At 49.1% G+C, this 12,656-nt stretch overlaps 1 protein-coding gene and 1 long non-coding RNA gene across 4 annotated transcripts in view; both read left to right on the plus strand.

The window, feature by feature from the left end:
* Positions 1-12,656, plus strand: part of smad7 (SMAD family member 7) — a 62,631-nt gene that overhangs the window by 6,017 nt on the left and 43,958 nt on the right. The window contains exon 3 of the mRNA XM_052458494.1: positions 12,083-12,154. Coding sequence (XP_052314454.1) covers positions 12,083-12,154 — 72 coding nt within the window. The remainder of the gene's footprint in view (positions 1-12,082; positions 12,155-12,656) is intronic.
* The window catches only part of LOC127906412 (uncharacterized), a 2,444-nt gene continuing 2,429 nt past the window's right edge, over positions 12,642-12,656 (plus strand). For all 3 annotated transcript variants that reach the window (XR_008061265.1, XR_008061266.1, XR_008061267.1), the window contains exon 1: positions 12,642-12,656. This exon is cut by the window's right edge. This is a non-coding gene — a long non-coding RNA (uncharacterized LOC127906412).

Below are 12,656 nucleotides of genomic sequence, written 5' to 3' on the forward strand. Positions count from 1 at the left end.
GGGAGGCAGCTTCCTGCGAGGCTAGCTGGGTAGGATGACATGGTTAGGGAGGCAGCTTCCTGCGAGGCTAGCTGGGTATGATGACATGGTTAGGGAGGCAGCTTCCTGCGAGGCTAGCTGGGTAGGATGACATGGTTAGGGAGGCAGCTTCCTGCGAGGCTAGCTGGGTATGATGACATGGTTAGGGAGGCAGCTTCCTGCGAGGCTAGCTGGGTAGGATGACATGGTTAGGGAGGCAGCTTCCTGCGAGGCTAGCTGGGTAGGATGACATGGTTAGGGAGGCAGCTTCCTGCGAGGCTAGCTGGGTATGATGACATGGTTAGGGAGGCAGCCTCCTGCTAGCTGGGTAGGCTAGCTGGGTAGCTGGGTATGACATGGTTAGGGAGGCAGCTTCCTGCGAGGCTAGCTGGGTATGATGACATGGTTAGGGAGGCAGCTTCCTGCGAGGCTAGCTGGGTAGGATGACATGGTTAGGGAGGCAGCTTCCTGCGAGGCTAGCTGGGTATGATGACATGGTTAGGGAGGCAGCTTCCTGCGAGGCTAGCTGGGTATGATGACATGGTTAGGGAGGCAGCTTCCTGCGAGGCTAGCTGGGTATGATGACATGGTTAGGGAGGCAGCTTCATGGTTAGGGAGGCAGCTGCGGCTAGGCTGGAGGCTAGCTGGGTAGGATGACATGGTTAGGGAGGCAGCTTCCTGCGAGGCTAGCTGGGTATGATGACATGGTTAGGGAGGCAGCTTCCTGCGAGGCTAGCTGGGTATGATGACATGGTTAGGGAGGCAGCTTCCTGCGAGGCTAGCTGGGTATGATGACATGGTTAGGGAGGCAGGCTAGCTGGGTCCATGGTTAGGGAGGCAGCTTCTGCGAGGCTAGCTGGGTAGGATGACATGGTTAGGGAGGCAGCTTCCTGCGAGGCTAGCTGGGTATGATGACATGGTTAGGAGGCAGCTTCCTGCGAGGCTAGCTGGGTAGGACATGGTTAGGGAGCTGGGCTGGGTAGGATGACATGGTTAGGGAGGCAGCTGGGTCTGCATGAGGCTAGCTGGGTATGATGACATGGTTAGGGAGGCAGCTTCCTGCGAGGCTAGCTGGGTATGATGACATGGTTAGGGAGGCAGCTTCCTGCGAGGCTAGCTGGGTAGGATGACATGGTTAGGGAGGCAGCTTCCTGCGAGGCTAGCTGGGTATGATGACATGGTTAGGGAGGCAGCTTCCTGCGAGGCTAGCTGGGTATGATGACATGGTTAGGGAGGCAGCTTCCTACGAGGCTAGCTGGGTATGATGACATGGTTAGGGAGGCAGCTTCCTGCGAGGCTAGCTGGGTAGGATGACATGGTTAGGGAGGCAGCTTCCTGCGAGGCTAGCTGGGTATGATGACATGGTTAGGGAGGCAGCCTCCTGCGAGGCTTCACTAATGTCCACTACACTTCAACTGGTCTTTTTGGAGTGCCACACACACACGCACGCACGCACGCACACACACACACACACACACACACACACACACACACACTCTCTCTCTCTCTCTCTAGTCTCTCCTCTGGTCATGGGTAGGTGGAAAGAAGAAAGAGAGATGGAGGAAGACAGAAAGAGAGAGGGAGGAAAGGAAGACACCGAGAGAGGGAGGGATATGGAGTGAGAGAGGGAAGAAAGATGCGAGAGAGAGAGAGGGAGGAAAGGAAAACAGAGAGGAGGAAAAGCCCAGGGCAGAGTTCCCCCTAAAGCAGAGAAGGAGAAAATATCTTTCAATGAACAGTGGGAAAGAAAGGAGAGGAAGGCATGTGCAGCTGGGATTCTTGGAGGTTTATAGAACTAGAGGAGAGGTCAGACTATAGACAATCAGACTATATAGAACTAGAGGAGAGGAGTCAGACTATATAGAACTAGGACAGATGAACTAGAGGAGACGAGTCAGACTATATAGAACTGAGGAGAGGAGTCAGACTATATAGAACTAGAGGAGAGGAGAACTCAGACTATATAGAACTAGAGGAGAGGAGTCAGACTATATAGAACTAGAGGAGAGGAGTCAGACTATAGTCAGAACTAGAGGAGACGAGTCAGACTATATAGAACTAGAGGAGATGAGTCAGACTATATAGAACTAGAGGAGACGAGTCAGACTATATAGAACTAGAGGAGAGGAGTCAGACTATATAGAACTAGAGGAGAGAGAGTCAGACTATATAGAACTAGAGGAGAGGAGTCAGACTATATAGAACTAGAGGAGAGTCAGAGTCAGACTATATAGAACTAGAGGAGAGAGTCAGACTATATAGAACTAGAGGAGACAAGTCAGACTATAGAACTAGAGGAGAGAGAGTCAGACTATATAGAACTAGAGGAGAGGAGACTCTAGAGGAGATGAGTCAGACTATATAGAACTAGAGGAGAGGAGTCAGACTATATAGAACTAGAACTAGAGGAGAGGAGTCAGACTATATAGAACTAGAGGAGGAGAGAACTAGAGGAGAGAGTCAGACTATATAGAACTAGAGGAGAGGTCAGAGAACTCAGACTATATAGAACTAGAGGAGAGGTCAGAGAACTAGAGGAGACAAGTCAGACTATATAGAACTAGAGGAGAGTCAGAGAACTAGAGGAGAGGAGTCAGACTATATAGAACTAGAGGAGAGGAGTCAGACTATATAGAACTAGAGGAGAGGAGTCAGACTATATAGAACTAGAGGAGAGGAGTCAGACTATAGAACTAGAGGAGAAGAGTCAGACTATATAGAACTAGAGGAGAGGAGTCAGACTATATAGAACTAGAGGAGAGGAGTCAGACTATATAGAACTAGAGGAGAGGAGTCAGACTATATAGAACTAGAGGAGAGGAGTCAGACTATATAGAACTAGAGGAGAGGAGTCAGACTATATAGAACTAGAGGAGAGGAGTCAGACTATATAGAACTAGAGGAGAGGAGTCAGACTATATAGAACTAGAGGAGAGGAGTCAGACTATATAGAACTAGAGGAGATGAGTCAGACTATATAGAACTAGAGGAGAGGAGTCAGACTATATAGAACTAGAGGAGAGGAGTCAGACTATATAGAACTAGAGGAGAGGAGTCAGACTATATAGAACTAGAGGAGAGGAGTCTAGAGGAGAAGAGTCAGACTATATAGAACTAGAGGAGAAGAGTCAGACTATATAGAACTAGAGGAGAAGAGTCAGACTATATAGAACTAGAGGAGAAGAGTCAGACTATATAGAACTAGAGGAGAGGAGTCAGACTATATAGAACTAGAGGAGAAGAGTCAGACTATATAGAACTAGAGGAGAAGAGTCAGACTATATAGAATTAGAGGAGAGGAGTCAGACTATATAGAACTAGAGGAGACGAGTCAGACTATAGAACTAGAGGAGAAGAGTCAGACTATATAGAACTAGAGGAGAAGAGTCAGACTATATAGAACTAGAGGAGAGGAGTCAGACTATATAGAACTAGAGGAGAAGAGTCAGACTATATAGAACTAGAGGAGACGAGTCAGACTATATAGAACTAGAGGAGATGCTGAATGACGGCTCCCTTGGCTCCCTTGGCCCTCTGTCTGTCAGGCATCTGTCCACTTCAGTCCTTGTGTGTGTGTGTCCACTATAGCTCTTTTTAATCCTCTGAATCTTCACCACAGTGTTCCACTGGTCACATTACCATGCTAACTAACATCTCTGACTCCTCACCACAGTGTTCCACTGGTCACATTACCATGCTAACTAACATCTCTGACTCCTCACCACAGTGTTCCACTGGCCACATTACCATGCTAACTAACATCTCTGACTCTTCACCACAGTGTTCCACTGGTCACATTACCATGCTAACTAACATCTCTGACTCCTCACCACAGTGTTCCACTGGCCACATTACCATGCTAACTAACATCTCTGACTCTTCACCACAGTGTTCCACTGGTCACATTACCATGCTAACTAACATCTCTGACTCCTCACCACAGTGTTCCACTGGCCACATTACCATGCTAACTAACATCTCTGACTCCTCACCACAGTGTTCCACTGGCCACATTACCATGCTAACTAACATCTCTGACTCCTCACCACAGTGTTCCACTGGTCACATTACCATGCTAACTAACATCTCTGACTCCTCACCACAGTGTTCCACTGGTCACATTACCATGCTAACTAACATCTCTGACTCCTCACCACAGTGTTCCACTGGTCACATTACCATGCTAACGAACATCTCTGACTCCTCACCACAGTGTTCCACTGGCCACATTATCAAATGGATTACATGGTGGTCGGGTCTTCGTAGCAATGCTGTGCCTCGTCACTCACAATAGGTGGAATACCCCAGGGTTCCTGTCCCACTACACCTGCAGATATAACACATAGTATATATTATTGATGATGGCATAGGCATAGCTGTGTAGTAGAAAGAGGTTTTTCTCTGCCTGCCCTTGGGTTCTATAGTGTGTGTATGTCAACTTTGACTCCCCTGGGGTTAAGAGCATGATATTGTAAGGGCCTTGTGAGTGTCTTTGCAGAACCAGTAGAACCAAGTACTGAACATGTAGAACAAGGAAAAGGATCCATTCGAGGGACAGACAGACACACAGACAATCAATCCTTACTGGACCCAGAGCTGGTCGTTCGCTGGTCAAGTTCAATAGAAGGACTGAATGACTGCCACTGAATGACTGCAACTGAATGACTGCAACTGAATGACTGCAACTGAATGACTGCCACTGAATGACTGCCACTGAATGACTGCCACGTCATGGGCACTACAGATCTGAGTGTGTGTGGACACTTAGCCAACAGGACATGTGATTAATAATCACTTCATATTAATACGAGTCAGTAATAAGGGTTTAGTAGTTCACTGATGTTTCCAATGTCTGAAGTTTATGACTATATTATATAATCATTCAGCTATAAAAACACCAAAGGGAGTCAGACTTATGTTTCAGTGTCTGTTGCTGAATGCGTAAATCTAAACAAGAGAGCGTGAGAGTGTTTGTGAGAGAGAGACGAGAGAGAGGGGGGGTGGGGGGGGTTCTTTATGGAACAAGAATCAGATGTACGTGTCAGTCTGTCTCTCCACGGTCATTACCAGAGCTGCCGTGATAATACCTAGTTTGTTTTAGCTCCCTGGGAAATGAATCATACAGTGTTTGAAGCTGCTGCCTACCTCTCTCTCCCTCTCCCCCTCTCTCTCTCTCTCTTTTTGTCTCTCCTCTCTCTCTCTCTCGCTCTCTCTCTCTCTCTCTCTCTCTCTCTCTCTCTCTCTCTCTCTCTCTCTCTCTCTCTCTCCCCCTCTCTCTCTCTCTCTCTCTCCCTCTCTCTCTCTCTCTCTCTCTCTCTCTCTCTCTCTCTCTCTCTCTCTCTCTCTCTCATCTCTCTCTCTCTCTCTCTCTCTCTGCCTCTCTTTCTCTCTCTCTCTCTCTCTCTCTCTCTCTCTCTCTCTCTCTCTCTCTCTCTCTCTGTCTCTCTTTCTCTATGTTACTTACTTACACTTTCAAACTCTTCCTCCATATTTGATGTTTGTTTCTGTTTTACACCGCCCCCCTCTCTTTCTCCATCACTCTCTCTGACTGAATCTTCCAGATATTGGTTCTGGATGAGCTCCACCTCAGGCCTGTGGTCAGTGAACCGTGCCCAGGAAACCAGGCCTGCCTCCTGGACAGCCATGAAAGAGAGGCAGGCTGTTTCACCGTGGCCCTGAATCTCTTTAGGTTGACCACAGTACCGGGGCTGGTCTAGCCTAGGCGTGAACTAGCCTGGTCCCAGATATGTTGGTGCTGTCTTTCCAACTACTGGTCATTCATGAGTTGGCAAGACAGCACAAACAGATCTGGAACCAGGCTAGAATCCTGTCTCTAATTTGTAGGCAGTAATGCTAGTAGTCTTGCATTGCCTAATGGGGCTGTGCTCTGCTCTGCTCTCAGGCTCTGGTGATGGAAGGTGTAGGACAGAGTCCGTTGACATGTATAGAATGGAATGTATCATTACTGAATACCAGCCAGCCAGTCAGTCAGTCAGCTAGACACTGAGACACAGCCCAGCCAGCAGGCCAGTCAGTCAGCCAGTCAAGAGACAGCATAGCCTTCCCTCCCCTAGCTCCCTGGTGTTTTAACAGAGTCCTTCTGATCCTAGAGAGGCTGAGACTGGAAAAGCTTCATGACTGGATCTGATGTGATAGTAGTAGTCGTCTTATAGAGGAGTAATAATACAACATAGAGGAGTTATAATACTACACAGAAGAGTTATATACACTACATAGAGGAGTTATAATACTACATAGAGTTATAATGCTACATAGAGGAGTTATAATACTACATAGAGGAGTTATGTACACGACATAGGGGAGTTATATACACTACATAGAGTTATAATACTACATAGAGGAGTTATAATACTACAGAGGAGTTATGTACACGACATAGGGGAGTTATATACACTACATAGAGTTATAATACTACATAGAGGAGTTATAATACTACATAGAGGAGTTATATGCATAGAGGAGTTATATACACTACATAGAGGAGTTATAATACTACATAGAGGAGTTATATACACTACATAGAGGATTTATAATACTACATAGTGGAGTAATATACTACATAGAGCTACATAGAGGTGTTATAATACTACATAGAGTTATACTATATAGAGGTGTTATAATACTACATAGATTTATAATACTACATAGAGGTGTTATAATACTACATAGAGGAGTTATATTACTACATAGAGTTATAATACTACATAGAGGTGTTATAATACTACATATAGTTATAATACTACATAGAGGTGTTATAATACTACATATAGTTATAATTCTACATAGAGGAGTTATAATACTACATAGAGTTATAATACTACATAGAGGTGTTATAATACTACATATAGTTATAATTCTACATAGAGGAGTTATAATACTACTTACATTTACATTTAAGTCATTTAGCAGACGCTCTTATCCAGAGCGACTTACAAATTGGTGCATTCACCTTATGACATCCAGTGGAACAGCCACTTTACAATAGTGCATCTAAATCTTTTAGGGGTGTGAGAAGGATTACTTATCCTATCCTAGGTATTCCTTAAAGAGGTGGGGTTTCAGGTGTCTCCGGAAGGTGGTGATTGACTCCGCTGTCCTGGCGTCGTGAGGGAGTTTGTTCCACCATTGGGGGGCCAGAGCAGCAAACAGTTTTGACTGGGCTGAGCGGGAACTGTACTTCCTCAGTGGTAGCGAGGCGAGCAGGCCAGAGGTGGACGAACGCAGTGCCCTTGTTTGGGTGTAGGGCCTGATCAGAGCCTGGAGGTACTGAGGTGCCGTTCCCCTCACAGCTCCGTAGGCAAGCACCATGGTCTTGTAGCGGATGCGAGCTTCAACTGGAAGCCAGTGGAGAGAGCGGAGGAGCGGGGTGACGTGAGAGAACTTGGGAAGGTTGAACACCAGACGGGCTGCGGCGTTCTGGATGAGTTGTAGGGGTTTAATAGCACAGGCAGGGAGCCCAGCCAACAGCGAGTTGCAGTAATCCAGACGGGAGATGACAAGTGCCTGGATTAGGACCTGCGCCGCTTCCTGTGTGAGGCAGGGTCGTACTCTGCGGATGTTGTAGAGCATGAACCTACAGGAACGGGCCACCGCCTTGATGTTAGTTGAGAACGACAGGGTGTTGTCCAGGATCACGCCAAGGTTCTTAGCGCTCTGGGAGGAGGACACAATGGAGTTGTCAACCGTGATGGCGAGATCATGGAACGGGCAGTCCTTCCCCGGGAGGAAGAGCAGCTCCGTCTTGCCGAGGTTCAGCTTGAGGTGGTGATCCGTCATCCACACTGATATGTCTGCCAGACATGCAGAGATGCGATTCGCCGCCTGGTCATCAGAAGGGGGAAAGGAGAAGATTAATTGTGTGTCGTCTGCATAGCAATGATAAGTGACTTGGTGTATAGCGAGAATAGGAGAGGGCCTAGAACAGAGCCCTGGGGGACACCAGTGGTGAGAGCGCGTGGTGAGGAGACAGATTCTCGCCACACCACCTGGTAGGAGCGACCTGTCAGGTAGGACGCAATCCAAGCGTGGGCCGCGCCGGAGATGCCCAACTCGGAGAAGAGTTACATAGAGTTATAATACTATATAGAGGTGTTATAATACTACATAGAGTTATAATACTACATAGAGGAGTTATAAACACTACATAGAAGATCAATTACACATATCCCTTTCTGCTACGTCTTCTATTGTTGGCATCACTATTAGATCACTTGGGGTTAATCTCAGCAGGGACGGGGGGTTAATCTCAGCAGGGACAGGGGGATTCATCTCAGCAGGGACAGGGCATTCATCTCAGCAGGGACGGGGGTTCATCTCAGCAGGGACAGGGGGTTAATCTCAGCAGGGACAGGGGCATTCATCTCAGCAGGGACAGGGGATTCATCTCAGCAGGGACAGGGGGTTAATCTCGGCAGGGACAGGGGATTCATCTCAGCAGGGACAGGGGCATTCATCTCAGCAGGGACAGGGGGTTAATCTCAGCAGGTACAGGGGATTCATCTCAGCAGGGACAGGGGATTCATCTCAGCAGGGACAGGGGGTTAATCTCAGCAGGGACAGGGGGGTTAATCTCAGCAGGGACAAGGGGGTTAATCTCAGCAGGGACAGGGGGGTTAATCTCAGCAGGGATGGGGGGGGTAACCTCAGCAGGGACAGGGGGTTAATCTCAGCAGGGACAGGGTGATTCATCTCAGCAGGGACGGGGCATTCATCTCAGCAGGGACAGGGGGTTAATCTCAGCAGGGACAGGGGGGTTAATCTCAGCAGGGACAGGGGGGTTAATCTCAGCAGGGACAGGGTGATTCATCTCAGCAGGGACAGGGGGGTAATCTCAGCAGGGACAGGGGGGTTAATCTCAGCAGGAACAGGGGGGGTAATATCAGCAGGGACAGGGGGGTTCATCTCAGCAGGGACAGGGTGATTCATCTCAGCAGGGACGGGGGTTAATCTCAGCAGGGACAGGGGGGTTAATCTCAGCAGGGACAGGGGGGTTAATCTCAGCAGGGACAGGGGGGTTAATCTCAGCAGGGACAGGGTGATTCATCTCAGCAGGGACGGGGGTTAATCTCAGCAGGGACAGGGGGTTAATCTCAGCAGGGACAGGGGATTCATCTCAGCAGGGACAGGGGATTCATCTCAGCAGGGACAGGGGATTCATCTCAGCAGGGACAGGGGGATTCATCTCAGCAGGGATAGGGGGGTTAATCTCAGCAGGGACAGGGGGATTCATCTCAGCAGGGACGGGGGGATTCATCTCAGCAGGGACAGGGGGATTCATCTCAGCAGGGACAGGGGATTCATCTCAGCAGGGACGGGGGGATTCATCTCAGCAGGGACAGGGGGATTCATCTCAGCAGGGACAGGGGATTCATTTTAGCAGGGATAGGGGGATTCATCTCAGCAGGGACAGGGGATTCATCTCAGCAGGGACAGGGGATTCATCTCAGCAGGGACAGGGGATTCATCTCAGCAGGGACAGGGGGATTCATCTCAGCAGGGACAGGGGATTCATCTCAGCAGGGACAGGGGATTCATCTCAGCAGGGACAGGGATTCATCTCAGCAGGGACAGGGGATTCATCTCAGCAGGGACAGGGGACAGGGATTCATCTCAGCAGGGACAGGGGATTCATCTCAGCAGGGACAGGGGATTCATCTCAGCAGGGACAGGGATTCATCTCAGCAGGGACAGGGGATTCATCTCAGCAGGGACAGGGGGATTCATCTCAGCAGGGATAGGGGGTTAATCTCAGCAGGGACAGGGGATTCATCTCAGCAGGGACGGGGGATTCATCTCAGCAGGGACAGGGGGATTCATCTCAGCAGGGACAGGGGATTCATCTCAGCAGGGATAGGGGGATTCATCTCAGCAGGGACAGGGGATTCATCTCAGCGGGGACAGGGGATTCATCTCAGCAGGGACAGGGGATTCATCTCAGCAGGGACAGGGATTCATCTCAGCAGGGACAGGGGATTCATCTCAGCAGGGACAGGGGATTCATCTCAGCAGGGACAGGGGATTCATCTCAGCAGGGACAGGGGATTCATCTCAGCAGGGACAGGGGATTCATCTCAGCAGGGACAGGGGATTCATCTCAGCAGGGACAGGGGATTCATCTCAGCAGGGACAGGGGGATTCATCTCAGCAGGGACAGGGGGATTCATCTCAGCAGGGACAGGGGGATTCATCTCAGCAGGGACAGGGGGTTCATCTCAGCAGGGACAGGGGATTCATCTCAGCAGGGACAGGGGGATTCATCTCAGCAGGGACAGGGGGATTCATCTCAGCAGGGACAGGGGGATTCATCTCAGCAGGGACAGGGGATTCATCTCAGCAGGGACAGGGGATTCATCTCAGCAGGGACAGGGGATTCATCTCAGCAGGGACAGGGGGATTCATCTCAGCAGGGACAGGGGGAGACCAACGGAGACCGGGGAGAGAGAGTTTCCTCTGTCGGCTAGCATGCCATTAAGAAAATTTACTGTACACAGTTTTCAAGGCTGGGGCTATTTCCTGTCTCACTCATTGTTTTGGGGTTGATGGAGTGCATCCTGCTAACCTGTATATTCCTATTAGAGACTAGCTCTGATACACTCTCTGTCTCCCACATGACACACTATTCCATATGTAGTGCACTAGTTTTGACCAGGGCCTATAGGGAGTCCCATAGGGCTCCGGTCGAAGGTAGTCTATTTATAGGGAATAGGGTGCCGTTTTGGGACGGAACCAGGCTCTGATATGTAAAGTAGTGTTAATATACAATGGAGTCAGACATGTTTTTTAGGGCAAAGCCTGTTTTCCCTCCAAGCCAGGCATGTATTTATTCTGGGCCTCCCTCTGAGACATTTGGAGAGAAGAGAAAAAAAGGAAAACGTGATTGAGTTGGAAGGGTTGGGACTGAGAGAGAAGTAGCAGAGCAGGGGCACTGCTGGGTGTTTTATGTGGTGTGTTGAGACCTGCCAGGTCCTGCTGTCAGCCAGCAACTCTCTCTACCTCTCTCTCTCCATCCACCAAAATGGCCGCTCTAGTTGTCTCTCTGAGGAGAGACTGCTGAGGATTATGGGATTAGTCGTGGTTTGTGTTGGAGGCCTTCCCCTTCAGTTCTCAGGACTAGTCGTACTCTCTGGGCTGTTAAGACGTGATGTGTGGCTATACTTCTGTCTCTTCCTGGTGGTATGGTATATTTTATGTTATTTCACCAGAAAGACGAGCAGTGTGATACACTACATGGCCAAAAGTATGTGGACACCGGCTCGTCAAACATCTCATTCCAAAATCATAGACATTAATATGGAGTTGGTCCCCCCTTTGCTGCTATAACAGCCTCCACTCTTCTGGGAAGGCTTTCCACTAGATGTTGGAACATTGCTGTGGGGCTTCCATTCAGCCACAAGAGCATTAGTGAGGTCGGGCACTGATGTTGGGTCAATTAGGCCTGGCTCACAGTCGGCGTTCCAATTCATCCCAGGTGTTCGATGGGGTTGAGGTCAGGGCTCTGTGCAGGCCAGTTAAGTCCTTCCACACCGATCTCGACAAACCATTTCTGTATGGACCTCGCTTTGTGCACGGGGGGGCATTCTCATGCTGAAACAGGAAAGGGCCTTCCCCAAACTGTTCCCACAAAGCGTTACGATTTCCGTTCCCTGGAACTAAGGGTTGGCCCAGTAAGGCCATTCTACTGGCAATGTTTGTCTATGGAGATTGCATGGCAGTGTGCTCGATTTTACACACCTGTCAGCAATTGGTGTGGCTGAAATAGCCGAATCCACTTATTTGAAGGGGTGTCCACATACTGCTGTAAATATAGTGTAGGTAGTGAGTTAGCAGTAGTGTCTGTGGATCTGCGAGGTTAGTGCTCCTGGCTTGAACTGACTGAAAGACTCCCAGACTTCAGTGGTCCAGTGGGTCTTCATTTAGCCTGTGTGATTGACAGCTCTCACAGCTGCTCTCTGCTCAAACTGTGGTTGGTCTCTCATTCTAACACACTGTATTTTACCTCTGTCTCTCTCCTCTTCTCTCACAATCCCTCCATCTTTCTGTTCAGATTCTCCAGACTCGGGGCCTTCATCCACAGAGACTGGAGGAACTACCTACTCGGCCCCTGTGGGGCTCTCAGGTAAGACGCAAGGCCATGGTTTTAATTTATCTCTCTCACTCTTTCTGTTGCTCTCACTTTCTGTCTCCCACCCTCCCTCTGTCATGATGCTCTGGCTAGCTGGAGGGGCCCCCACCCTCCCTCTGTCATGATGCTCTGGCTAGCTGGAGGAGCCCCCATCCTCCCTCTGTCATGATCTCTGGCCTCTTCTTCCCCTCTTAGCTGTAATAAAGGAAGGAAGGCGTGTTCCTAGAGGTCCACATGAATTCCTCCCCCTCTCCTCTCCTTCTGTTTCCTATCTGTTCTGTTTGATGAAATCCAAACAAAAAACGTTGTTTGCTTCAGGGAGCACCGGCTAGTTTGTGTGTGTGTGTGTGTGTGTGTGTGTGTGTGTGTGTGTGTGTGTGTGTGTGTGTGTGTGTGTGTGTGTGTGTGTGTGTGTGTGTGTGTGTGTGTGTGTGTGTGTGTGTGTGTGTGTGTGTGTGTGTGTGTGTGTGTGTTTGCGCTTTTCGTGGTTTTGCCT

This window comes from Oncorhynchus keta, chromosome 12, assembly GCF_023373465.1.
Source record: "Oncorhynchus keta strain PuntledgeMale-10-30-2019 chromosome 12, Oket_V2, whole genome shotgun sequence".
Classification (NCBI taxonomy): domain Eukaryota; kingdom Metazoa; phylum Chordata; class Actinopteri; order Salmoniformes; family Salmonidae; genus Oncorhynchus; species Oncorhynchus keta.